This window comes from Aquila chrysaetos, chromosome 24, assembly GCF_900496995.4.
Source record: "Aquila chrysaetos chrysaetos chromosome 24, bAquChr1.4, whole genome shotgun sequence".
Taxonomy (NCBI): Eukaryota; Metazoa; Chordata; class Aves; order Accipitriformes; family Accipitridae; genus Aquila; species Aquila chrysaetos.
In genome coordinates this window covers 15,590,773-15,615,659 of record NC_044027.1, presented here as the reverse complement: position 1 = coordinate 15,615,659, position 24,887 = coordinate 15,590,773, and the positions used below count along the sequence as shown (strand labels likewise).

At 43.2% G+C, this 24,887-nt stretch overlaps 2 protein-coding genes across 7 annotated transcripts in view; one reads left to right on the top strand and one right to left on the bottom strand.

Moving 5' to 3' along the window:
• Nucleotides 1-12,317, bottom strand: part of CFAP77 (cilia and flagella associated protein 77) — a 61,619-nt gene extending 49,302 nt beyond the window's left edge. The window contains exon 1 of the mRNA XM_030000491.2: nt 12,043-12,317. Within this exon, the coding sequence (XP_029856351.1) occupies nt 12,043-12,168 (126 nt within the window). The 5' untranslated portion in view covers nt 12,169-12,317. The remainder of the gene's footprint in view (nt 1-12,042) is intronic.
• A 14-nt stretch (nt 12,318-12,331) lies between these two features.
• On the top strand, nt 12,332-22,047 carry TTF1 (transcription termination factor 1). 6 transcript variants are annotated; one of them, XM_030000481.2, is made up of 12 exons: nt 12,332-12,352; nt 13,320-13,420; nt 13,566-14,488; nt 15,308-15,564; nt 15,951-16,136; nt 17,682-17,760; nt 18,049-18,179; nt 18,697-18,925; nt 19,246-19,335; nt 19,561-19,626; nt 20,326-20,411; nt 20,857-22,047. In XM_030000481.2, exons 3-12 carry the CDS (start codon nt 13,578-13,580, stop codon nt 21,015-21,017), a joined length of 2,196 nt encoding a protein of 731 aa, XP_029856341.1. In that variant the 5' UTR covers nt 12,332-12,352; nt 13,320-13,420; nt 13,566-13,577; the 3' UTR covers nt 21,018-22,047. The 6 variants fall into 6 exon arrangements, with proteins under 6 accessions (XP_029856341.1, XP_029856337.1, XP_040975771.1 ...); XM_030000477.2 differs by lacking the exon at nt 12,332-12,352 and adding an exon at nt 12,385-12,486 and having other exon boundaries at nt 13,319-13,420; XM_041119837.1 differs by lacking the exon at nt 12,332-12,352 and adding an exon at nt 12,404-12,427.
• Nucleotides 22,048-24,887: the final 2,840 nt, after the last annotated feature.

The window sequence follows — 24,887 nt, the reverse complement described above, 5'->3', positions numbered from 1 at the left end:
ACTTCAGTTGGAGTACTAAGCAGAATGTGGAGATGATATCGGCTTCTTAAAAAAATGTGCATATTTCTCAAGAAAGGTTTAAAAATTACTAGATACATTTGACTTTACCTACATGAACTACTGTTTAAGTAATAACAAAAAGGAAGACAGTAATGATGTATTACTGAATGATTAATGTATTGCTACACAGAGTTCATTTCATATTAAGTCAATATCTCTATGTGTGGAGGTTTGCAGGGAGAGGTGATATCTTTTATGGAAGTAACTGCTGCATGTCAGACTGTTGCAAATTTAAGTGAATTAGAAATAAGTAAAATATTTCCACTTAAAAAAAGGTGGGGAGGGGAGAGGGAAAAACACCTAAGTTCCAGTTTGGGACTGACCAGCCCTTCTGTCCCCATCTCAGCTCATCTCTGCTCAGACTGAGCAGATCACAGACCTGAGCTACTGTCACTAAATGCTCCTCATCAAAACTGGGGGCGGCTTACAGAGGCCAGCGCACTGCTAGAGCCTGAGCAGAACTGCACCTTCAAGGGATATCAGTCTCCAGAGATCATGGATGCTAAACTCACTTAAAAACAGACAGTGACGAATAGTCTGAGTAACAGTCATTGTAAAAGTTTGTATAGGAGTTGCTTTGTTTTCTATTTATAGCTGCACTGTATTTTTCTTGTAATACATTTTTAATGACTTATAAGGCCTAGTTATTTATTCTCCCGCAGCCAAATACTTTCTCACCCTGATAATGCAAGCGAATGAGCTTTGCACAGAAGAGCTGTGCACAGAAGAGCTACATGGGAGGTGGCTGGATCTGCTCCCTGCACTGGCAGCAGGCTGGGGGGACGCGGCACGGCTCTTGGGAGCCCCACGGCACCCAAGGCACGGATGCAGCAGGCGTCCCAAGCATCCAGCTCCCTGCTGCCTCTCAGCAGAGGGACTGCCTGTGGAGGGCCCTCCCTAGGCCAGAATATTTTCAAATTACTAATTATTCCATTTGCACACAAGGGAGTCTCTTTTTTTATGGTTATTTTGCTCTACATTTCTTAATCCACAATGAACCTTAGTTAAAGAACAACCCCCAAGCCTGCAGTGCCACGGAGACGGTGGACCCTTCCACCTATGTGTTGGAAAGTTCAGTAGCATGAACAACAGACCAAACAAAAGCAAAAGATGGGACATTTTCAAATGGCAGGTTTTTGCATGAAATACAATTTATCTGCTAAACCAGCATCTATCCCTAAGCACAAATGCTGATTGCCTCATGACGAGTCTAACCAGAATGGTATTAACTCTACTGTTTTTTTCTAAATTGTTATATACCCAATATTTTATTTTGACTCTTCTTTATATTTAGATTAATAACTATGTAATCACTTCATTAGTTTATTTAGATTATGTTATTTTAGGAAATTATTGTTTAGATCAGCCTTGTCCTTCCCATCTATCTGTGCCTTCCCAGAATTAAGTAATATCTGAGGAAACCAATTAATTGCAACTCGACCGCTGTAATGGGGTCTGCTCTACAATGTGGCAATGTCTAATGGAGTTTTAATTTCCCCATGGTGAGTCAACATTTGCTTAAAGAGAGAAGAGTGTTAGAGCAAACCACTGTCTGAGACATGCACAGTTTCTTCCAAGTCTGTGGGGCTGAACAGGCATCTTGGGACTGATGCTTCTTTTGTTGGGGGTAAAATTCACAGAGGGTTGTAGCTGGAGCATCAAAGAGTATCCCAATTCCCACCACAGCCTGAGGTTTCCTGTGGACCTGCAGAACGTGGAGGACGTGGCTCTCAGGCTGCACCTCCCAACCTTGCAGGGGTCCTGGGTGCTAAAATGAACTTGTCACTCAGTGAATGTTTGACAGCCTTTTTTCAATGCATGGTCTTCCTTAGAAAATATTTATTTAATTGCCCTCGGTCCTCACTATGCGGTTGCACCAGCAAGTCCTTGTCGTAGACCAGAAGCCCGTTGAGGTGGGGGGCTATCAAAAACAAAAGTCTGATCCCCAAGGAACCTGCAGTACCCATGTAAATCGTGACACACGTGGGATGGCAGAATTTATAACAAAATTTTTTCCATTAATTGGATTGTTCAGAGTATTTAGTACCGCCAGAAGTTACACTTGGGATTCTGGAGGGAGACAAAGCACCCAGAGCTCTTTGACATGCCCCCATCCCTCCCTCGCTCAGGCCCTGGACATCTTTGCAAATCTCAGCCTACATGCTGTTGACTAATGACTGTTTTGCTTGGCGAACGCTGACAAACTTCTGAAGTTGGTCTGCCTTTCCCAATCTTCTGACAGCTTAAAAGATTTGAAACAAAGCTACATTATGATGCAACCAATTTCAGCAGCATCTGATTAACAAAAAGGAGGCCACAGCTACCTGACAGCAGCTGGTGGTTATTTTTTATTTCCAAAACAAACTGATGGCCTCAAACATTCATACATGTATTTATTGTTTTGTTTAAATGTCTCATTTCCAGGGTTTTTTTGGATCGTGCAGGGAAATAAAGTTTTGCAATTCTTCTTCTCATAATAAGTCTGTCCAAAAATGATGTTGCTCGTTGTGTTGAAAGATGGTTTCATTTTCTACTCAAAATTGGTATGAAAAATTTGCCTTGCCAAATGAACATTGTATACTGAACTTGTCAAATCCTCTCTCCTGACACAAATAAAAGATAACATTGGGTGGCAGCATGTAAAACAGCACTGACAAGACAGCTAGGATGGAAGCAAAGAAATGCATATTTTTCTCTCTCTCTTCCTGAGAAAGGTAGGGGAAAGATCCAGGTGAGCGAATGCTAGCGTGTTACAACAAAAAATACATCATCTAAAGACTTAACAAGCCTTTTCAATGCAGGTTTTAAGACAAACATAAGCGATTCCATTTCTGATTAGCAAAATCATGACAAAAGTCTCGACTTTTTCCAGGCAATCCAGAAAGCTGCTAAGTAGAAAGAGTGGCTGGATGAAAGGGGTATTCAGTTAAAAGTTCACAACTCTGCTGTGCAGGCTGGAAGGACTACTCATAGCACTGCTGAAAATTATTCTGAGTATATTTAAAAATAAATAAGGTAATGATAGCACTTTCATTAGATCTGCAGTCATACCATGTAAGTGAATTTTTTTTTCCTATTAAAATTGTTGATAGAAGGCTGTTAGCTATTTATCAGCCCAAAATTACATTTCTTCTCTCCTAGGGGTTGCCTCTTAAAAATCACAACAACTGCCTAGTTAGTAACAAGAAAAGACTCCTAAAACTGCAGTTTTGGGTTGGGGGGGAGGAATACAAGCATGAAACACAGATTGCACCTTCAAATCCCCAATGGCATCACGCTTCTTTGTTCTGCTAAGAAAAATTAACCTCAATCTCGGCTCAAGGTCCCCCGATTGATTATCATAGTCATTTAAATACTGTAATCTCATTTTCAGCATCAGGGAAAGGGAGCGAAAAGAAGAAAAAGAGAAAGAGGTGGGGAAGCAAGGGGGAGAGAAAGAGAAAACAGAATAAATTATCTGACAAAAGGAAAAAGGGCCTTTCTGCTTACGGAGCCTATTTCAGATCCTTCCACTTGATTGGAAAAGTTGATGAAGTTTAAATGAAGCAGAATTAGAGGCTCAGGCCACTGAGTATTGACAGGGGCCCATGGAAGAATGTGCAATTCAATAGGCCTGATTTCTGTGGAAAACAGGGGAAAGGCCTAAATGGTATAATCTTCAATCAAATCTAACATCGACACTGACAAGGCAGGGTAATGAGATAGGCCAGATCAGGCATGTTGGTTAAAGAAATTAATCCCTCTCGCTGCACCAAGAGTTCAGCTTTGATGCCTATTGTACAGACCCCCGTCCCAGCCTATCTAAATGCTAACTAACTGTGAGTGTGATCTGGGACTGTGCTTTTCATTGCTGGGGCTAATCTGATAACAATTTTAGCTCCCTGATTATGGCGGCAGAGGTAGCACGGCAGCCCCTCGCCGTGGCACCGCGGAGAGGGAGGAGAGGGGCAGAGCGCCGCGATGGATGCAGCCGGTGCGGAGAAACTTGCGTTTCGGCGTGTATTAGCGCTTTAACACACCGTAATACATGGTAATTAGTGTAGTTACAGTCGCCTCCTGACCAGCTGATTGGTATCTCCTGGGAATCACAGAAGGGGCCGGGCAGCGAGCAGGAGGGTGATGGAGAGAGCAAATGTAAAGGGACGTTGGGAAGTTGAAAAGCATGCTGCAAACAAAGGGGCTCTTCTACCTGGGCGAGCAGCCCGAAGCTCAAGATTAAAACCATCTTTATTTTTCAAGCTAGTTTGCTCTTCACTAAGCAATGCAAGGTTCGCTGTGTTTGCTTTTCTGACTTTCCCCCTCCTCCCCAGCCTGGGAATTACACTATTATTTTTAATCAGATTTCACTTGTAAGATTTTTAGACACAAAACTCACGTTGGCTTGCTTAAAAAAATCAAACTAGAGATATTTCCCCTGATATTGAAGGTTTTTTAAAGGCTGTTGTTGGAAATCTAGTAATAGGGTCCTGCTTTCATTTATCTATGCTACTTCAAATAAATGTAAGTAGAAAAGTCAGTGTAATTTATTTTATAATGTACAAATGGTTAAAAAAGAAAATATCCTCAGAAATGCGGGTTCTGTCTAATCTGTACAACGTGAGCAGCCAAGCAAGAACAAAACAATCCCTGCAAGATGACAAAGGCTTCTCAAATTCAATAATTAAACATAAGAGCATCTCTAAGAATTTGCATGGAAAGCAATCTGCCCTTGGGGAAAGTGTGGCTAAAAACTTGCAAAAATGCGGAACTGAAAACGTTGGTCCCTGTGATTGCCGTGAACATGCTTCGTTTGCTCTATATTCTGCTAGGCAGCACTCAAAAAGAGGGGAAACGATTGTGGCAAAGGTTTAAAAATGAAGAGCTTTTTGCCTTTTCTTTGGGCAGCTGTCCACCGGTTGCCTGCCCAATGCCCTCCTATCCAGGACAGTCCTTACTGAGCCTCTGCCAGCTTTTCCTCTCTCCTCAGTAGATTTTCTTGTGCCTCTTCCAGAGAAGGAGGGATATTTATTGTTGGTGGAGTGGGAAACTGAGGACAGAGGGGAAATACGGCAGGGATGTTCCTGTGCTCTTACAAGTTTTAGCTGGGTCTCTGGTGCTGCTCTCAGCCTGCTGGGTTCAGTGTCTCTGGAGAAGGGTTTGCGGGTAAGGGCTCGTTATCGGGACTTGGAATATGCCTGACTTTCTGCATGGTGCCTTCGATTTGAACTAGTCTGAAAACCATCTCTTGGCTTAACGTGGTTTGGGGCCAATGCCATAAACTGGTATTGGCTCTCCCCCAAAGTTTCTTAAATCTTTCAGACAATAAAGCCCGAGTTTTAGGTTCATCATAAAAATTCATAGCCTGCTGCAGCTCTGGATGCACTGTGAGTGCGTGGACCCGTTTGTGACCTTATTTCATTTTATTTTTTTTCCTATTCTGCCTCCATTCTCTCATCTTTTGGCTTAATTTCTGCTTTTACATCACCAACAACTCAGGCAAGAGGCTGTACCGATGTTATCTGCTATGACAATGCTGCTATTAGGGTCATAATGCAACGATTCGGTCTAATGGTTATTATTGTGCTGGCTGACTTCAATAATGCACTTTTAAATCAAAGGGCCTTTGAAGCTTTATTTCCATTGTATTAGACAAATAAACATAGAAGATTTTCATGAACATAAAAGGCATTCACCTTGTAATGTTTCTGGGCTTATTAGTCTCACCAATTTGCATTGTTTTGTTCACATAAAGGATCAAAATGCCCTTTTGCTTGCTTTTACATACTGCCTGCCGATCTTGGGGGTGAGCAGCTATGAATGCCCGGTGCTGCTGGTGCCGTCCCTCTGCCCGCTGAAACACAGCTGGCAGTTTGTAGCCTAAGTCCTGTCTTCAAATAACCAGGAGAAAACCCCACTACTTTTATTCATGCAGAATGTTTACTTGCCTCTTGGTAATGCCTTATTTATTTCAGTGGTGTCTGTGCAAAATATGGGAGGGCACTAAAGCTCATAAGGAGTTTAATTTTTAGTGTACCAAATAATTCATTTAAAATTTTAAATGAGTTCATGCTGAGAAGAAAACCCTTAGAAGTTGGAGTATTGGAGAGACAAAGCTCAGAACCAAACCTAATGATTATTTGACTAACCAGCCCTTCATTAGTTTATTTCTCTAATGAATTATTGAGCTGTACTGTGTAGACATTTCTGAATACATTTTTAAAAGCACAACACTAGCCTTAGATTGCAAAAATAGTATAATAGTAGTAGTGATGTTATAATAATAGTAATAAGCACACAAAATGCTGCATAAACACTAATTAATCCTCAGCGTCCCCAGGCAGCAAGCACAGAAGGCAGGATGCTCAGCACATGTAGTGATTTGAGGTAAATAGTATAATTAACACCAAATAAAAGACGACCTGATTCTAAATACCGCTCACAGTACTTGTGGCTACTCTGCTCTGTGTTACAGGGGTTATCCACCTGAGACAGACAAACTAAAATCTGGTCTCCTACCAAGTTGTCAATAGATGCATTGATTCCAAACAGCTGAGAGGGAAGAGAGTTATTTAAATTAACAAAGCTAACACCTGAGGGAAGTTATCCAAATGCTCTGGAAGCTGCCTGGCAGGGCTGTGATGTCGTCAGTAGAGTTTGCCACACCTGGGGCTCTTGGTGAACATGGAAGCAGCTGTGAGATCTCGGCTGCACCCCCAGATCACTTGAGGAGAGCAGAGGTACGCTGCAGAGATGATGGAGACCACTGGGACCCGTGCTCTGTAGAGATGGAATGATTTTGATCTCTGTCAGTCCCAGCCGTCACGCAGACACTACACCTGCATGGTTTCTGATGGCTTGTACAGCCGCTCCCTGAGCATCCAGCGACGGGTATGTTTTTAAGGAGCCTTTATTTTATCACCTTCCCTTCCTGTGCAGGTTAGCAGTCCTTGCACAAAGGTGGATGACGATTACGAAGGTGAGTGGTGCCTCCTGGCTCTGCCCTGAGAAAGGGCTTGGAGAGATGGGAGCATCGTTCCAGGATCACCTTGGCTCCTCACTATACCGGTGTCAGGAGAGCTAAAAAGATGAGTGGATTTGGAGAGAAGGTTTTTTTTTTTAAAAAAAAAAAAAAAAAAAAAGGAAGGTGAGGGTTAAAGGCTCAAAGATTGAGCACAACATTCAGATGTAAAAGCCCTGTTACAGCCACAATGCAGGTCTATTAATAAAAGCTTCGACTCCAGAGTGATGGAAAACCTGCCCTTTCAGTAATTGCTGTTGCAAGAGATGTTCATGATGCATGCACTTTACAACTCAAAGTTGTAATATTCTTTTTCACACCATCCATTTGTCCGTGTTTGTCTCTTGCATAATTAGAGCTTTTTTTTTTTTCTCCACGATGTGACACAATTTTAGTTTTATAAAATGCCCCTATTTGCTTTTCTTAACTGTCCTTCCTATGGATCGTTCCAGAAACCAAAATGAATTTGCAACAACTCTGAGCAGTGCCTTGCTCTGTGACAAGTCAGACAGCTCAGAAATACTTCATGATAAGGTTCAATAGGCATGAAAGAAAAAGAAAAACATGACGAGTGATTTCTGCCTTTACTTGGCACCCGCATAGTCAGTGGAGTCCCACGGCCACCTGGCTGGTGCCCTGCTGTCACCCACACTGAGCTGCTCTCCGTGGGCATGGAGCAGGCTCCTGTGTGTCCCCTTCCTCCACTAAAAAAGGCAGTTCAGCCTCCCTGGACTAGCTAATCCTTCCTCTGCTGGGATTGCCAAAACCAAGGCTATCAGTGTGCCGATTTCTGTGGCTTTTGTGAGTTTTTTGATCATATATTCTTCTGGAGACTGTAGCTGCTGGAATTTTATTGCCTGAGTCCTGTAGATTTTGTTTGATCTTATTTGGAAAAAAGAAAAAATTCCAGCCTTCAAGGCTGGAGAGAAAAGCTTGGGAAGATGAACCCCAAACAGCCTGGCATTCAGACCAATAAAAAAAGCCTGGCATCAGTTGTCATGTAAATAATAAGCTTTTAAAACAAATATTGTGCATTCCAGCAGTGCTGAAAACTTCTGTTTGTTAAATCTGGTTCTCCTGCAGCCTGGATGACTGGGATTGAGACCTGGCACCAGCCTTTTCCTGCCAGCAAAGCACTGTCACCATCCTCCTTGTCCTCTGAACTGCCAGTTTTGAAACAACTTTTTAATGTTGAGAGCCGCGGTTGGGGCTCTGAGGGTGAGTTGGATGCCTTTCAGCTCTGAAGGCGTTTCATGGAGAGCAGTTCCCTGCTTTCTGCGTGTCCCCTGGCCGCACTTGAACAAGTAAGAGGATGCTTTGGCACGTGGGTCTGGCAGCTGGGACTTCCCATTTACCTTCACACACCAGGGATATGGCCAACTCCAGGCTGGTGACACAATGACTTTGGCAGCGATATGTTGAACTTAATTATGGCATATTATCTAAAAGATGTTAATGTAAATGTAACCAAACTGGTGTGGGCTGCTTTTTCTGGAGTGCATGTCAGGCATGCTGAGGGTTAAACGTGAAGAAGTCTTGTTTCCTGCCCAGAGCTGGCTTATTTTTGTAACACAGTAGTTTTCAGTTAAGTTTGTACTGAAAAAAGTGCTTGGCTAAGGCTTTTACTGGTAAAAAACAAACAAACCAAAAATGCTTTGCTCAGATTTTTACTGGCATCAGTAGATGAAATACTTGCCTCAGTTTTATGCTGCAAGCAAATATATATTGATAAAGTAAATTAATTCCTTGATTAATTAAAACACATAATACATTCTACCAGAGAAAAAATAGAGCATTCATCCCTAGAAATCTTTATGTGAAAAGATGATTGTTTTAATCTGTGATAGCCAGCATGTGTAGACACATCCTGGTGGGGGTATGGGGCTGGGCAGAGTTGAGGCGGGAGGGTCAGCCAGAAATGCAGGCAGTTGGCTGTGCAGTGGTCTCCGTTTGGATATGCGGTGCCTCATTTAGAAGATATGAGAGAACTGGGAGAGAAAGTAGGGGATCCTGTTGTTAGCTGCTGCAAAGTGTAGGAGGTCTGTCACACTTGCACTAGGGTTTTGGGGACCGAGGGCTAGTTGGAGGAAGAGCAGGGACTAAGTGTCCCATCCATCACTGCTGGGCCTCAGGTTCTTGTGTATTTGCTGTCTCATGAACCTTAATGACAGCTGCCGGAGCCGTGCATTCCTCAGTGCCCTCCCACAGCTGCCAGAAGAACTTGTCCAAGCAGCAGTTGTCTCAAAACCTTTTGTCCCTTTCTTCTAAACCATCTTTGTGTCCTTGGTTTTCAAGTGACACTGCAGAGCATGAGGGTTGGGACCTGCTGGCCATCCCCTTGGGCAGCTCTCTCCAAAACGCCTGATCCCCAGGGCTCTCCCGGGAAGTGGGGGGAAGAGATCCCAGACTGCAGTTGGAAGCATGAAGAGGAGACACGGCAGAGGGCTGACGCGGTGAGTATGCCACTACTGGTGCGTGCACCAGCAAGCGGGACTGGCTGAGTGCCAGCGCTTATCCAGTAAACTGCCATCCCGTCACCATCACCTCCTGGCAGCGGAGGACACTCTGGAAAATTCAGCATTCAGTGGGGCATGATGCAGTGTGGGCAGGCAGTGGGCAGTGGGTCAGTAATTTGCTGCACAAACTTTAAAACATGACTTACCATGAGGTGAAATTACCGATTGTTACAAGAGTAAAAGTATCCCTGTTAATAGCCCAGTTACTTCATGCTAAAGGATTGCAGCAGGTGGATGCAGATCTCTTTACATCCCTACTGGCTGGCTTACAGTGAAGGATACCCTCCTGCAAGGAGCCCTCAGAGAATGGAAGTTGTCAGAATGCTAAAATTTAACACTACTTTTTCTCAAAACTTGCTCAAATTCTAGTTTCACCTGGCCAGACAGCAGAAACCCAGATTGGGTCTTATTAAAACTCCCCATGATTTACAACTGCTCGGAATTCCCACTGCCAGGATGCTCTACAACAGTTATGCTGAGAAAAAACTCCAGCCCTAAAGCTGGGGCTGAGCAAACTGCTGGACCCAAGGGGAGAAGACATCAACTGAGCTCTAGGGACAGACAGCGCTCAGCCGAATGCTCCCGTCCAGACAGGCAAAACTCCCACATAAATCAACATAATCTTAATGACCGCATATAATCTACCTGCAACATACACACTACAGGAGAGGAGCTGCCCTTCATAGGATTACCCCAGTGTTATATTCATAGACCTGGGATTTACAGCGCTGACTGGTGGTTTATACCTATTTCAATGTAAGGAATGTAAAGGCATCATGAAAATAAGTAGTATCAACCCAATCCCTACAATTATGCCCTAGCATGCCTTAAATGTCATATAATTACATATTCTTCTGGTTCATCTTCATGCATCACCTAAAAATATACTTACTAGCACACTTTTCTAAGAAAGGCAGAAAGTTTTGGAGGGATGAGGAAGATGCAGGGCTGCCTTCTCTCCCTCCCAGCAGTGCAGCTGCCTCCATCCCGAGGAGGTTTGCCCTGCCTGTGTCTGTCCAGCCCTTTCTGGGGTGCAGCTGGGTGAGGAAATCTTCACCCCGATGCCACTTCTAAGCAAAGATACCGCCACTTCCTCTCAAACTTACGGGATCCAGAGAAAAGAAAGAAAATAGAAGTTTTGGATTTGAAAAAGTGAAGCTGCTTTTGAGTTATGACACAAAAACTACTTTTTTTTTCTTTCTTTGCCTTCCTAGTATAATTTCCAAATTGATTTTTAGAGTTTCGGGGGTGGGGGGGATAGGGGAAGAAAGAGGTTCAATGTTGCAAGACTCAAATTTTCTGTGATATTCCAAAATTTTACGGCCGACTTCCGAGCCTGCCACTGCCGGGGTACGATTACCAAGGGAATAGAAGAGCTTACCCACCGCAGCACCGGCGGAACCGCCGCGGTTTAAACGTCCCCGCTGTCTGCTGTGGGAAACCCACCACTTTTGAGCAGAACTGGCTGCCCTCACCAGGAGAAGAGGAAAAGTGCAACTGGTCAAACCTCTCGGTGTCCGCTGCGGGTGGGGGGCTGGCGGGGGCTGCAGCAGCCTTCTCTCTCCCTCTGCACCTTCAGAGCAACGATCTCGGCCCCCGAGCACTGGGGAGGTGGGGGGGGGGGGGGGGGGGGGGGGGTCGGTACCGGGTGGGCGGCGTGTCCCTGCCTGGTACTGGGATCGGAAAGTGCTTGTTAGGGCACGAAGCTATTCTGCGAGTGCCATCCAGGGGACGAGAGCTGTACTTCAGCTGCTGCTGGGGGGGGACACACACACACGACAAGACTCCAGGGAAGGCGGTGGGGGGGTTTAAAGCGTGACTTTCTGTGGGTGTTGATTAGGAGGAGGCAGCCGAAGTGAGATGCTTGAAGCTTTCTAAGGCTCGCCCGGAGCTCGGCCTATCCATAAGGCAGGGATACAAGCGGAATGGGTAAAATGAGAAGTGTCAGGAGTTTGTGGAGTGATGGTAACAGCCACAGCCTGTCTACAAACCCTAATTTAGGCAGTTAGAGTTTGTGGGTCGTCCCCGGACCCCCCCGCTGAGGGGGGGGGGGGTGGCAGAGAGCAGCCCCGCTGACATCTCGGTCCCTGTCCCCTGACACCGCGTCCTCGGAGGGAAAACCCATCCCACGCTGCTGCCCGTCACCATCCCGGGGCTACCGGCTGTTCAACGGTGATAGATCACGAAGGAGCAGTGAGAAAACACATTTTTTCCTTCCTCGTCATATAAATTATTGGGGTAAAAACCCCCCTGTTTTCAACCATTGTCACCCTCCAAGTGCTTTAACGGGAAACTTTTCCGCTGTGTGCCCGCGGGGGTCTGGAGCTGCTTGCGGGGGCTGTGACCGCCTGCCCCCCCCCCCGGGGGTCCTGTTCGCCGCTACCGGCGCTAGGATGGGGTGGGGGGGTGGCCGTGCCCGGGTAAGGAGCGGGGACGGAGGGAAGGGACCGGGTGGCCCCCGGGGCTCACCTTGAGGATGAGCGGGTTGCGCAGCATGCTGTCCCGGGCCACCCCCAGCCGCTCGTTCTCGCTGCCCGGCTCCACCTCAGGCAGGGTCAGCGGCCGCCGCGGGGCCGCCGTTCCACCGCCCGCCATTTCACCACCGGGGCAGCACCGCGCCGAGGTTGGGGACGGCGGGGGGAGAGCCGGGGTTGAGGCCGACAGCCCCGCCGCCGGGGTCGGGAGGATTTGGCCGCGGAGCTGCAAGCTCCCACCCGTGAGCGTGGGGAAGGAGGGTGGCGGCGCCCCGTCTCCTAGCAACCGCCGCCCCACGCCGTCGGTCCGTTGGTTTGTTGGGTCCGGCTGGGGCCGCTTCCGCTGGGTGGGGGGGGGGGGGGGAGGAACGGAGAGTCCGGTAGCAGGGTGCTGTGGGGAGCGGTGTTGCGCGCGGACGGTGGGGGAGCGCGTGTGGCGGCGGGTCGGTGGGCTCGGCGGGCGGGAGGGTTGTTCCCCGTGGGGGCGGCGGGACGAGCTTCTGCTAGGCCGGGGAGGGGGAGAGGCCGGTGGGGGAGAGCGTCAAGGGGGCCCTGAGGTTTGCCCCGCCTACGGCCCACCCCGGTGCCACCGAGAGGCCTGGGGTTGCTTTGGGTGCCTCTCTTGGTAGTCCCGGAGGGAGGCGGAGGGTCACGGTGGGTGGGACGTGGCTCCGCGCAGAGGGTGCCGCGGGGCCGTGTTCCGCGGCCTCGGCTTGCGGCCCGCGGCCTAGCTTTCTAGGCAGGGCGGTGGGGCGAGGTGCGCGGCGGTGCGTGGTTTGGGGTCTGCCCGCAGGGGTTTCAGGGCAGCTGCGGTGAGGAGGTGATGTCTGGTACCGGCCAGCGCTGGAAACTCTGTTGGGGGGTGTGAAATTTAAGGTCTCGTGTCTCAGAGATGGCAGAATGTTGGTTTGTATGTGTTTTTTATGTGCTGGCCGTAGAAGATGTGTTAAAAAATACTTCCTGCCTGCTCTGTGTAAATCCGTAGTTTTCAGGAGTAGACTTGTTCAGGTTACAGAGTCGGCTGGTGCTGGCAGGTCCTGGCTAAGTTTAGGCCTGTTTGAACATGAGCAACGCCAGCCAGAAGCCTCTAACTAGAAAACTTGATTTTAGTGCTGATTAGTTTAATATTTCTTTATTACTTTTAGCTTGTTGCTGTTTCAGTGCTGAAAGCAGAGTTGAATATAGCAGTCTGTTGTTGCTTACTGTCATTGCTTAGTTATGCAAAGTCAACTTAAAGCTAATAGTTATTAAAGGGTATCTTTGTTTTTATAGGAAGGAAATTTTAAGGTTGAATACAGCTGTGATGCACATCTGTTTGATGAAGAAGGTGTCGCTTTTTTGTAGTCACTTTGCAAAATTAGCTGGATTGAAAAGTAAGTGTATGTTTCTAAGGTAATATTGAGTAGTTCCATAGTATTTTAATGTTTGGGGTTGATTTTTTTTTTTTTCTCCTGTGTAACTGTGTGTAATGGTACCTAAATTATAGCACTTGAGTAAAACTCATATCTTTTATTTAAGATAAGAAAAAATATGACAGAAGAAGCAAGGGCAGATGATTTTCAAGTCCAGGATTTTCTCAAGAAGAAGAAGAAGAAGAAGAAGAAGAAGAGAAACGATGAAGAATACAATAAGAAACATGAAAATGGTGAAGGAGAGAGTACAGAAAATGCAGAGCTTAGCCGTGCTTCTCCACTGCTGTTTGAAGACCAAGCAGCACAGAGTGGTGAAGGCTGTAAAAAGAAGAAAAAACCGAAAAACAAGGGGGAGCAGCAACAGTCTTTGTTAGATAATTCTTGTGTAGGACTGGAACATGAAATTAGTAATGAAACTGGAGTGGATGCTTCACAAAAGAAAAAGAAAAAAAAGAAGCGGAAGTATAATGATAGTACAGATGAGCAAAGTGATGTAACTTGTGTCACAGTAAATCAGCATAGCACTGATAGTTGTGAGGAGATGTATGCTGATTATGTTTATTTGAAGCAAGCTGTTAAGAAGAAAAGAAAACAAAAGTTGCCTGAAGGGGATGAGGTATGTGACCTGCCTGCCTCAGAAACACATGATAACAATGACCATCAAGAACCAAAAAAGAAGAAGAAGAAGAAGAAAAGAGGCAGTAGTACCCAAGATATGCAAGAAGACACAGATGTAACCGTTGACCAGTCACTGTTGTCATCACCAGAGCAGAAGAGGCAACGGGAAGACACAGTGTTGCCTTTACCTACAGAAGAGGGTGGTGTGGCAATGCCCCAGCAATGGCATGAAGATGGTGACTGTGATGCTTCTCCTGCCATGAGTGAAGATTCTATGCCTGTACCTGCTAATTTTTCTAAGCTGACTAAAGCAGCTGATCGATCTCCTCAAAAAACTCCAGTGCATGCTAGAAAGGTGAAAAAAAGCAGCGCTTTTGTCAGGGAAGAAAGCTCATCAGAATCTGATGTAATGTAAGTTTAGGTTTTGTTTGTGCTTTTGTTTATTTTTTTTCCTCTTCCGCCCAACCCCCAAATATGTTTCTATCACGTTATTTGGGTCCCAGATTTTTCTTCAGTCTGTTTTGTGTGTATTTTTAAAAACAACTTCAGAAACCTTTACAGTATGTTGAGATGTTATAGAGACCTACTTTAAGAGCTTAGTTACCTTGTGAAAATAGAATGAAAATTTGTGAGAATATACTACTATTGCCTTCAATGTAGAACATTTTCTCCTATTTAAAAACTGTATAGAAATAATTTATGTGCAAGCAATTCACATTTAGTAAAAAAAAAAGGGGGGGGGGAAGAAAGGGATTTAATTTGTTAAATTAGGTATTTATGGTGAATATGCATTTTTACCAAGCTACTAGTAAGGTCAACTAAAGAATTTAATATTCTGTACAAACAAATGCTCATGTAAGTAGCTCTTGGTGCTTTTACATGTCTAGAACCCACAGTAAGAGCGCTAGCAAGAGACAGATGGAAAAGTTCTGTGTTGCCAGTGGTAGCAAGAGACACTATTTCTTCTGTATGTCCATGTGTGAGAGTTTTGTGCGAAAGGTGTGGATTTTCAAAACTTCAGTAAGCTCTTTGAATATTCTAAGTACAGAAATTCGATAATAAATTATGTCTATGTTAAAAGGTTGGAAATACAAGGGGGTGGGTGTGTGAAGTATTGTTCTTGTGCTTTAATTAATGAACGTGTTCATTCTTTTAATGGTAGAGATTCTAACAATCTCTGTTTTGGAGTTTGAGTGGTGTATTTTATGGTTTTTTGTGTTTTTTTAAAAATATCAGGACACCAGAACCCTCGGCACCAAATAGAAAGAAGGACCAGAATAATTCCTTTACTGAAATGGCAGCCTCTGATGAGCTTAGTCTGGATGATGAAGAGTGCCTGGACTTTACCTTCTGTTCAGCTGTGGATTTGGATACTGCAAAACAAGAATTGGAAGAGTTTATTCCTCATGTGAGGAATATATCTGACAGTTCAATCAGGAAGATGGCTGGAAGAGACCTAGTGAGGTTTAAAGCGTTTAAAAAACAAGGTGATCTATCCAAAATATTGTTGCAGTGAGGAAGGACTGTGCAGCTGTGCTAATGTTTTGGCAGAGGGAAAATACTTTTTATATAATTTATGTCACATCTATAGAGTCTGGTTCACTTCATTCCGATAGACATATTTTCTATTTCTCTGCTTTGTAGCATCTACTTCCTCATTGTCAAATTACAGTCCAAAGTGTATGCGTAAATTACCAGCTCCAAACTCTTGTTTTGTCTCTTTCAGTTTCCTTTTTTCACCTTTTGAATTTGTTGATCTTTTGTTGTATGTTTGGTAAAACCTGAAATGTAATGTACAAGAGATGGTACTTGAGGTTTGCTTCCCCTCCCTCCCCCCCGCCCCGCCTTAAATAAAACTTTCTGTATATTTTAGGTATTGCTGTCAAGTTTGGCAGATTTTCCCAGAAGGAAAATAATCAAATCCGGAAAAATGTTGAAGAGTTCTTATCAATTACTGGAATAGACAGTGCTGAAAAACTCCTGTTTACCTCAAGGTATCCGGAAGATAAAGAAACTATCAGTCGCCTAAAAGCAGAACATCTTTTTTGTGAAAAACTTTGTAAGTATTTAAGTTCCTTCTCAAATAGCTGAACGTTACATGCCACAACCTGGTCATAACACGATGTATTTTCTAAAATAATTTTTTAATTGAAAAGCACTAATGTTGCTAAATTTGCCAAAAAAGGAATGTGCTGCTGAGATTATGTAGTTGATAATCTGTACGGTATACCATTCTTCCTATCTTTTCTTGGGTGTGAAGAGTTTAGAGATTAAAATATCATCATGACCAGCAGCACTTACAGACTTTCAGACTTGCATTTGGGCTTTATGGCTTAAAGTGCATTATTTGCTAGGCTATATAATTAAGCATAGTGACTTATTAATGAGAGGTGTGATTAAGTCCTGTCTGAAATTGTCAACTGTTCTTAGAGCACATATATAGGTGGCAGGTTCAGGACTGAGTGAGCAATGGCAGAAACTGAAAGAAATTATGTCATTAGCCAAAGTAGCTAGTTTTCCAAGACTTGAAGAAAACAAAGTTCTTATTGCTAAGATTCTGTTTGCAGGAGGATCATCTCTTCTCTTCCTCTTTACTCATTCTGTTGGGCTTTTCTTGGCTAGAAAACATTTATGCTTCACGTGGCAAACATGCTCATTTTATGACATCTCTGATAAATCTACTCAGCGCACTTTCTCAGTGGCTTTCTGTTCTGTGTTTGTTCTGTATCATCGGCATAGGCAAGACGGGAGTAAATGACAACCTGTAATGGATTTAGATACTAGCATTTATTTAAGGATCAATGAGACTACAGATTTGTTCCTCCTTGATTATTTCACACACACAATCATTCCCCCCTGCATCGTCACATTTGCCTGATGTTGACTTCCCTTCCAATCTGGGAGATTGCTCCTGGTCTGGGAAAATTGGGCAGAAAGTCATGTCAGGGTTATGCGAGTTGCTTGCAGTCACCTCTCCTGGGCATTGCTGACCAAGACTGTTATGTGTTCCCAGGTATTGGTCTCTGTGGATCTTGGCTTCAGCCAAGACCTTCACTTTGGTTTTGCTGGATGCCCCCAGTCCCTGCTTTTCCTAGTCAAAATAGTCTATATGCAGAAGCACAATATCTCATCAGCCTCCTGACTGGTGGCTGTTTCATGTCTCTCTATTAATGCGAGTGTTCAGTATGTTAGTTAAATTCTAATTACATCTGGATCAAATGTACAGCCAGTCCATACAGTTTGTAGCTAGTGAGTAGCAGGTTTGTGCTTGAGAGCAATATAAAAAAATATCAATTTTTTGATATTCACCCACATGTATGCAGGCATGTACACAATTATTTACCAGCCGTCAGCATTCACAATCTTACCACGGTCACAACAATTACATCTTTGAAACTCCTTGGGAGATTCCGTTCAGACTATTTCCTGTGCAGTTACTGAAGTGTTGTAGAGTACATTCTCTTGAATGGAGGGAATCTGTCGTTGACAGCACGGTCATGAAACATGTATGTTGTTGGGTTTTGGTTTTGTTTTGGCTTTTTTTTGAAAAGTGGCCTCACCAATGTGAGAAATGTTTCTTAAAAATGAATCATTTGCCTTCTAGCTGAGGGCATACCACGACCCTGGAGGCTGATATATTATCGAGCAAGGAAGATGTTTGACCCAAATAATTATAAAGGAAGGTAAGCAAGTACTTTGAAAGAGTTTCTGAATGCTAATATCAGTCTCTGATGTTTATTTGTGCATTAAAAATGTATATAAATAAAGATCATCTCTCCCATTTGTGCCAGTTACTGTGACTTAATTGACAGTTCATTTTTCTGACTAGTCCTTATCAATTCCTCTGTTCTAAAGTGTGACTCGAAATGGTAGTGATGAGTAACATTGAAACGCCTGTAGAGATTACAGCTCTTCTAAGATATTGGAATGGTTTGAATTTACAGCTAAGCTGTGCCCATTTCCTCAACCAGGTATACTAAGGAAGAAAAAGAAAAATTAAAGAAGTATCATGCTATGCATGGCAATGATTGGAAGAAGATTTCCGAGATGATGTCCCGTTCTAACCTCTCAGTTGCTATGAAATACTCTGAAATCAAGTCGGGTATGTAATTTTAAGAAAAACAATGCATTCTGTGTATTGCAATTTGAGAAATTATTTTAACTGTATGTTGTATGTGCCCTAACCTTTAGGGAAAAATCCCTAGAGCAGATTTTTTTTTTTCTTAATTAATTTGTGGTGGTGGTTCTTTTTTCCAGACCACTGGTTGCATTTTCATATGGAAGGGATAAGAACAGTCTCTCTCAGAAAAGGAAAAAGAAGTGGAACAAATACAACTCTTTATTAAATGGAACTGACATCTAAATAGATGCTTTCAGGGGGAGGGCAGGAGGAATTTGGCAACCAGGTTTTAAAAGATAGAAGCTAGGGATCAGTGCTCTTCTTTAGTGATGAGGCTGAACTCCTCTCTCAAATGTGGTATGCAAAAGAGTTCTAGGAAGTCTGTTAAGAAGCTGGTCTGGTAAATAAGAATAATGCAAAGTGAAGCATTTGCTCTTTTGCCTTTTTTTTGCTAATGATTTATGATAAATTATGCCTTAACATTATTTTTCAATTTTAGCTATTAATTATGGTCCTTGGTCAAAGGAAGAGACCCAGAAGTTAATGCATGCGGTGGAGGAGGTGATTAGGAAAAGAATGGAAATGGAAGATGCAAATTCGCTTTCCTCATCGGAAAAGTCAAATAGAGATCTCTCAATTGACCGTGAGAAACTGTACCAGAGATTACCATGGACTGAGATTGAAGCTAAAGTGGGAACACGATATTGGAGACAATGTAAACAGAAATGGTAGGTTTTATACTAAATTGAGATAATAAAATGTGTTTTGGGGAGTATTTAACTCTATTCTGCAAAACTGGTTGTACCATGATGATTGTTTGCTAAGATAGGTAATAAACAGGTTGTAGACTACAAAAGAGGCATTGCAAATGTGTCTGAGACAAATAAATAACTCTGCTAGCTGTGGTAAGTTTTAAGTTTTCTTCTTGCTGTGATAGTGAAGCCTGATTTCTGCTTCTCTGTGGCAGCAGTAGCATCTTGAAGACACTTCCTTTCGATCCTTGGAATTTCTTGAAATGATAGAAACCTTTTTTTGTTTGTTTTCAAAGGACTACAATTTTAACAAAGAAGATGACTGAAGGGCAGCAGTTATATAGGGGGACCAAAAGATTAGAGGCCAAGATCAATCTTATTAAAAGGTATAGTTCAGAGGTAGTGGAATGTTTTTGTATCTCTTACTGTTCTGAGTTGTGTTTATAAAAGCTTCCACGGTGGGAATGGCATGCCTTCAGTTTCATACAGGTTTCGCAACCACTCTTTTCTTTGGACTAAATGTCCTGTGACTTGTGCCTGGGGAAGCTGTGAGTATTATTGAATTATTTCTTGAATTCTGCCTACAAACTGCTTCTGTATTATATTCACAGGTTGTATGAAATGAAAGTGGAGGATGCTAATGAAGTAAACTGGGAAGAACTCAGTAATACTATTGGGTAAACCTTTTTTTCCTCTTTTTGTGGATACAAAGGATAGTTTAGACAGATGGTCTTAAAAATTCCACAAAGGAGTTAAAGTTCTTAGACCTCTGCAACTATAGAAAATGTAATTTTGTTTGGTAACGTACAGTTGTATATACTTGCATAGTACTGAGCAATAAACCATGCCTATAAGCGCTGAAACTTACTCTTAACCGCTTCAGGCAACTCTCATTGTATTCCTAGCACATTCTGTGTACTAGAACTGTGTTACACAGTCTGTGCTAAACTCTTTGATAAAAGACTTTTCCGGGTGTTAATCAACACATAAGAAAAGGATAATTATAGGAATATGTAATACGATATAGTCGTCTTCCAAACAAAGTAAGTGTTGAATATGAAATTACCAATATTGGGAATGCTGTTGTTTCTCCACAATGCTTTTTTTTCCTTTTCCCACATACTTTCAGTTTCATTTACTATTTCTTTTCACTAAACATACAATACATATGTATGATGGCATGGTTTAGGTTCTTACCTTCAAGGGGAATTACTGTCTTGAAAAACTGTTTTAATTAGGATTTGAAATCCAGCCTTTCTACCTAAAGCTAAGATATTGTTTGACTGGCATCACTCTCATGAATGGATAACTCGGTAACAGCTAAACTTTGTAGTAGTTCCTTGCACCACTAATTCTTTGAACTCTTCTCTTTCCAGAGATGTCCCTAGAGCCTATGTTCAAGCAAAATTTTATAAGCTAAAAGTCTCCTGTGTCCCTTCTTGGCAAAAAAAGACTTTTTCTGGTCAGTATCCTGGCTGTTTGTATATACTCCTTAAGGTTTTTGCTTGAATCTAAGAGGATATGTATTCTAGTTCAATTCTTTCTTAGTTAGCTTTCTCCTAAGTAAATTGGCTAAAATTTCAGACTTTATACTTACTTTGCTAAATGCTTGTTTTTTCAATAACAGTTTACTTTCAATGTCATCTTCATGCAGTGCTTATGAACCTCTTCTTTGTAATACCTTGGCTTTAAAAGTTTTATGACTGTGCTTAATGTATCTTTGCGTGTATGTATGTCTGATCTACTTTGGATCCATTGTGATTATTACAGAATAGTGAGATATTTTGCGTTTAACACCGACAAAATAATTTCTGTCAGTGAGATCCCGTTTGCCCTAGGCATCCAGTTCCCCTACAGATCCAATTAAGACTACTTTTTTTCTCTTTTTTTTTTTTTTTCCCCCAAAGAAATTGTTGATTATCTTTTTGAAAAGAAACTTCCAGAACTTGAACAACAGTTGAAAAAAAAGAAGGGGAAACACCTTAGTTCTGACAATTCAGCAGCCAGGCAACAGAAGAAGGCTTTCCGACTCAGTGACATTTTTGACTCCAGTGAACAGAGTGATTAATTGACTGCCCTAAAACCAATTCCTGGTCTGCATATTTAATTGCAAAATGGATCTGGCTGAAAGCGGGCACAGATCAACAACTGCAGGTACACAGGCTATCTAATAATGGAAAAAGTAGACATGCATGTCTTATTTTCTTGTTTCATGTTGAAGACTGAGGTAAATACAGGTTTTTGGGCCACCTTTTATTACCTTAGTTTAGCTCTGGTTTTAGCAGTCTTCATTTAAGCATTCAAGTTGCTTTCTGAATGTCTTAAAAATAGTATTTTTTCCACTGCTTTGTTTTCTGTGGAGTTGAAAGCTGCTGTTTACCCGTTGTGCATGAACTTGGTTTTCAGAACTTTAATGAATTTTAAATCATTAAAAAAAATAATAGAATTGGGTAAAGGCTTTCAATTTGCTTTTAAATCTCTGTAATAGACAAATCTGAAGACATCTGGGTTGATGGAAACAGCACAGCTTTTTTTCTTTCTTGTTCTTAAAAGCAACAGATTTTTATTTTTGACATATACTTTTATCAGCACTTGTAGAGAAAAGGGATTTTTGTCCATTACTATTCATAAACTGTAATGTCATTTCATGCTAACCAGAACAAGGCATTTAAAATGTTTTTGTTAATATTTGGAATACAGAGACAAAATACAGTGTATATATATACATACATATATATATATTTTTTTTTTATTGTGCCAAGGAGACTGTCTATGTTTTAATAAGAAAATTGAGGGATAAGACAGAGGTTGTACTCATGTCTTTGTATGATATTTTTAACTATCTGCCTGGAGTGATTATTTGTAAATTGACCGAGTGAATGTAAAAAAAAAAAACAAAACCATCTTTGTGTGTAAAGTATTTGTATGGCTTGTTTATATTTCCTATATGCTGTATTAGAAAGTAATGCAAGAAGGCTTGGTCTCTGACATGCTACTTTTTGATGGTCGTTTTGATAAGTGAGAATTCCCTTCTTTAATAATTGTCATTGAAAATGCAGAACTTTCAATGGCTTGAAATAAAGGCTTTATTGGAGGTTCTTCTGGACTGTGACTTATAGCAAAGGATGTTAAATGATAACTTGCCATATTTAACTGTGTCTGGCTCTAGTCTCTCTGAAGATAGAAAAAAAAAAAAAAAAGTAATTTTTGTGAGACAGGCAGGACACTGTATGAGATCAGCCACCGCTATAAGGGTAAGTTTTCCAGCCAAGAGATGAAATCAGGTAGGGGGAAGGAAATGAGTACCAGCTCCCTTGCACTTAGGTCTTTGACCTGCTTCTGTTGCCTTACAGGTTTGAAGGTTAAAAGCTGAAGAACTTGAACTTTTGAATCTAAGTGGTTTGTGTTTTTCAAGTTTGGTTTTTTTTTTTTTTTCCTGGAAGATGGAGATCCTCTGAATTTTCTGTAGGCTAGAGCACAAATGATTGCATTTCTGTAGAGTTTATAGAGTAGGTATCTCAGAGATAAACTACCTCCATAAAGAGATTTATTTTATCCTTTGCTTTAAAGGGAAACTCATGGATGAGTGGAACACACCTCACTCAAAATACAGAAGCAGCAATATGTTTTATTGAGGTAAAATAATAATTTGACAGAGTTCAATAAGTTCGATGGAATTTAACAAAGTTTAACAGTGGTTTACCGAGGTTCAGTAAGTTTGATGGCAAGGTTCACCTCATTAATTAGTGCATGGAAGAAACACACAAAGGAAAATTGAGTTAGAATTGAGTTAGGATGATTCACAGAGAGACTGGAGATGCAAAGGGTAAGGAAGACTCTCCTGTTGAGTCACAAGGTTCAGAGTGGAACCCCTTCCTTTCTAAACTCCAGATGGAGCCTAGGTGCAGCTAGGTCCAATTTTAGTCTCAGACTTGGACAGTAGTTTATGTGCAATGGAATTATCTGTACAAAGTTTATAATAATAAATATTGAGTAGCTACATGGATTAGTAATGTTTCATTAGTATTAATTCAGCATGCTATCAGTCATTTACTGAGGATTTGTCATAAGGGCTCTCTCCGCCTTGGGCAAGAAAGGATCTCTTAGTCTCGGGTAAGGAATCTGAAACCATGAGAAGCATCCCTGCTCAAGGGGAGAGTCCCCTGGCGTGCAGTCCAGCTGCAGTTCAGGGAGAGCTCACATTGGGCCCATCCCGATGGTAATATTTACAGAGCGAAGTAGCTGGCTGCTAGTCAATAGTATAGACAAGATAGATGTCTTCATTTTAGCCCTGGTATCTTGTTCTGTACTTCAGTTATCTTGCATTTTTGGGCTTCCAAACTGCCTTTTGAAATACTTTTCAGAGGCACCTTCACTTCCTTGTACGTGAGCCAGGATCTCTCCACCTTGCAGGTTCACCGCAGGGCATGAGTGAGCCCTGTTGCTCCTCAGTCAGCCCGAACCGAAGTAAGGCGTCAAGGGTATCTGTCACGGAAACTTCTCAAGGAAGACTCTCGCTGATACTTGTTAAAAGCAGTTTCTCTGCAAAGTAACATGAGTAAGCCAGGGCAGGAACTCGGAGCCAACACTACACTAGCTGCTTTGGCAAAAACACAGACCTGACCTCTGCCGCGCAGGGAAAAAGGGAGAGGCTGTGTCCCTCCTCCCCCCAGCCCTGGGAAGGGGGTGAGGAAACAGCTCCCTACCCCCATCTTGTTGGGTGATGTGGTGTTTGTAATCTGCACGTGGGCAAATAATTGTTTGGAGGAGGAGTACCCAATCTTTTCCCATTTGCTGAATAATGGCACTTAGGAGGGCATAAGAAAGCAGCTTTTACCTTTGCCGTCATCTTATAAAGGCGCGTGGGAGCGCAGGCGGGCAAGTCAGTTGTTTCATGTGGGTATTTGAATATTACTGAAAACAGAGCAAACTCTGTGTGGAGGTTTAAAAAAACCCAGTCTCCACAGAATGATGAGGGAAATAACATTGACAAAGCTTTGTGTATCAGGCTGCATTATAAATAAGAGCATGACAGATCCTTCAAGTCTAAAAAGCACTGCGAGTCCCCTAAAAACTTCGGTGATTCAAGCAGATATGTCGCTTCAAGCATTTTCCTGGCGCGTTAATGGCCCGAATGGTGTTAAAGAAAAAAATTCTCGGCTGTGTGGCATTATCAAAGACGGAGACAGCTGGGTTACAAGAGTTGTGTTTGCAGCAGAGAAGCACTTCAAAGTTGAGGAGTGTTACGGTGGCAGCAGCAGAAGATCAAACAGGGACTTGCCTTTTTCACACCCCCCCGCCTCCCGTAAAGTCTACAACAAGGAGTTGAAGAAAGGCAAATAATCTGTGTTTTGATTCCTCAGAGCCCCCCCAGGCTGGGGGACGGCGTCGTCCCTGTGACCAGGAGGGTCGGTAGATGATGAGGCAGGGACGCAAGCCTCGAGCGAAGTGGAAGCAGCTTCCATCTCTGAGGGTGACGTGCAGGGCCCGGGCCTGAGCAGTGACAAAACCTTCTCCCGCCTGTTTCGGGGCGTGGGCGAAGAGGCGTGGGAGGGCTGCTGGGCTGTACGTGGGAGAGGTTCCCGCTGCATCGGAGGCTGTGAGGAAGCTTCTCGCTTCAGACTGCTGGGGAACTCCCTGCGCTTGGGTTGATCGTGGGTTTGGGGTGGGATTTTATTATTTTAGTACTTAGGTAATTCTATCCTTGAGGCAGCGCCCTTAGCTATGCTCCTTGGGGCTCTGACACCGTTTACGTTTATGCTACTGCGCAGCTCCCCCCCCCCCCCCCCGCGTGCCTCAGTTTCCCCGTCGCTCTCGCCCCCTCCTCTCCCCTCGTCGCTGCCCCTTTAAGGCACGGCCCCTCCCCAAAGGGGCGGGGCTTAGGCCGCACGAGGAGGGCGGCCCCGCCCGCAGGGAGAAGGCTTGGAGCCCGCTTCCG

What these genes read in the sequence shown, in the direction of transcription:
- TTF1 (XM_030000481.2), top strand. Translation starts at nt 13,578, where the DNA reads ATGACAGAAGAAGCAAGGGCAGATGATTTTCAAGTCCAGGATTTTCTC. An exon ending in TCATCAGAATCTGATGTAAT is followed by an intron (nt 14,489 to 15,307) that starts GTAAGTTTAGGT and finishes TTTTTTTAAAAA; the next exon opens with TATCAGGACACCAGAACCCT. An exon ending in ATACTCTGAAATCAAGTCGG is followed by an intron (nt 18,180 to 18,696) that starts GTATGTAATTTT and finishes TTTCAATTTTAG; the next exon opens with CTATTAATTATGGTCCTTGG.